The following is a 2,015-nucleotide window of genomic DNA, read 5'->3' as shown; positions in this document are numbered from 1 at the left end:
CACACACACACACACACAAACACACACACACACACACACACATATATACATATATATATATATACATATATATATATATACATATATTATATACATACATATATATATATATATATATATATATGTACATATACATATACATGCAAAGTAGACCAATTGGAAAAAGAAACTAACGAAGCAGAGCGCTTTCATATATTACATCCAGTGCAAAAAGTAATATACGAAAGCGCTCTGCTTTGTTAGTTTCTCCAAGTGGTCAACTTTACATAAATGAAAACACGTACCCCTGTTCTTATTTGCATACATATACATATACATACACAAACTGAATTGTCCCCAGTACATAGATTTTCATCTATTCAACCACATTAATTTTCCATTTTAAATCCATGCCATCGAGACTGACAAGGAGCTTAATGTGTGTAAAACTTTCCCACGCGTACATACTACCACTTACACTATCATGGCGGGGGGATGTTGAACCTAAAATTCGTGTATATGTAACTCGAGCATACATACATAAGGAATTTTGCGCAATTTATATCCCTCTTGATGGCGCAGTGATCTAAATCACTGTCCAATTGTTACGTCTCAGCTTGGTTCGAGTCCATAGCTTGACTACGTATCAATTTCTGTATATGCTTCAGTCGAGCTCCTTATCAGTCTTGACCGTGATGGTAAGGAATTGAAATGGAAAATTAATGTGGTTGAAAAGATGAAAACATATATGTATTGTATATACATACATGCATATATATATATATATATATATATATATATATATATATATATATATATATATATATATATATTCATAGTATGACTGCATGGTGCTATGAATGGCTTGGAATTTGAGGGAAAGACGAATTCGTAAACCTTCCATTTCACTTGTGCCGCCCGAGAGTGGTTGACCACAGGTGTCCTTGACACAGGCTTATTACTTGTTACTTGTTACTTGTTACTTGTTGTTCAAGGCCCCGCTCCACCGTCAGCACGGTGTTTTGCAAAGCCTCCCTCAAACTTTATCAGCAACGGTAGTTGGGTCTGTTGCTCAGGTTATCAAGGTCGTAGGATTCCGTAAACAAATAAGTCCTGATTTTTTTTGTTGAATCTCATCTGAATTTGACAATTCTTTATATGATTTGGAAGATTATTGTAGAGCCTTGGAGCACTGTTTTCAAAAGCTCTAAAATCCATGTTTAGGTTACATCGCGGCTCAAATAACCTATGCCGATCAATATCATGTCTCAATGCCATATCAGAATATTGATGAAATTCTTTTAGCAATCCCTTGATATATCTTTGTGTCCCAAATTGTAATTCTTGGTAGACCATGACACACAGCTTATAAATTATCTTTGCTTTTACTGGCAACCAATACAAATCAATAAGAATTGGTGTTATGCGTTCACGTGAAGATGATGTACCCTTTATTAATTTTGCAGCTATGTTCATAATATGCTGTAACATCCTTAGTAACCATAATACAGTGAGTTGCAGTAATCTAATTTACCTACAACATAATCTTGAATGACCATTTTAGTAGTAGTTTCATCCAAATATTTTCTAATAAGCAACATTTCTTAAATGATATCATGCTGTTTTCACAACCTTTTGTATATTACAATCTATTATAACACCTAAATATTTCGCTGCTTTTCGTACTTTCATATTATCACCATAAATTCGAAGAAAAGTAAGATCAAAACCCCTTATATAATAATTCTTCTTCTCCACAATTAGGCATCAAGCTGTTGGCAACACTGAGTTTGGCAACATTGCGTGAGATTGTTATACACTTTCAGCCAATCTGCTCTTCAAGTGGACCACATTTATTGAGTCAGTGCGATATGAATGATCTTGTGCGGGATTTACATCTTCAGTGCAAAAAGTACTTTTTGCACTGAAGCTGTAATATACGAAAGCGCTCTGCTTCGTTAGTTTCTTTTTCCAAGTGGTCTACTTTGCATATAATTATATATATACATATATGTATACATATATATATAAATATA

At 33.8% G+C, this 2,015-nt stretch overlaps 1 protein-coding gene across 1 annotated transcript; it reads right to left on the bottom strand.

Moving 5' to 3' along the window:
• Window positions 1-1,059: 1,059 nt before the first annotated feature.
• LOC143040446 (uncharacterized) lies at window positions 1,060-1,470 on the bottom strand. Its single transcript, XM_076211540.1, has one exon. The coding sequence runs from the start codon at window positions 1,468-1,470 to the stop codon at window positions 1,060-1,062; it is 411 nt and encodes a 136-aa protein (XP_076067655.1).
• Window positions 1,471-2,015: the final 545 nt, after the last annotated feature.

This window comes from Oratosquilla oratoria, chromosome 28 (genome assembly GCF_046742065.1).
Source record: "Oratosquilla oratoria isolate Oo_2021 chromosome 28, ASM4674206v1, whole genome shotgun sequence".
Taxonomy (NCBI): domain Eukaryota; kingdom Metazoa; phylum Arthropoda; class Malacostraca; order Stomatopoda; family Squillidae; genus Oratosquilla; species Oratosquilla oratoria.
The sequence above is the reverse complement of the archived record's forward strand: the minus strand, read 5'-3'. Positions and strand labels throughout refer to the sequence as shown.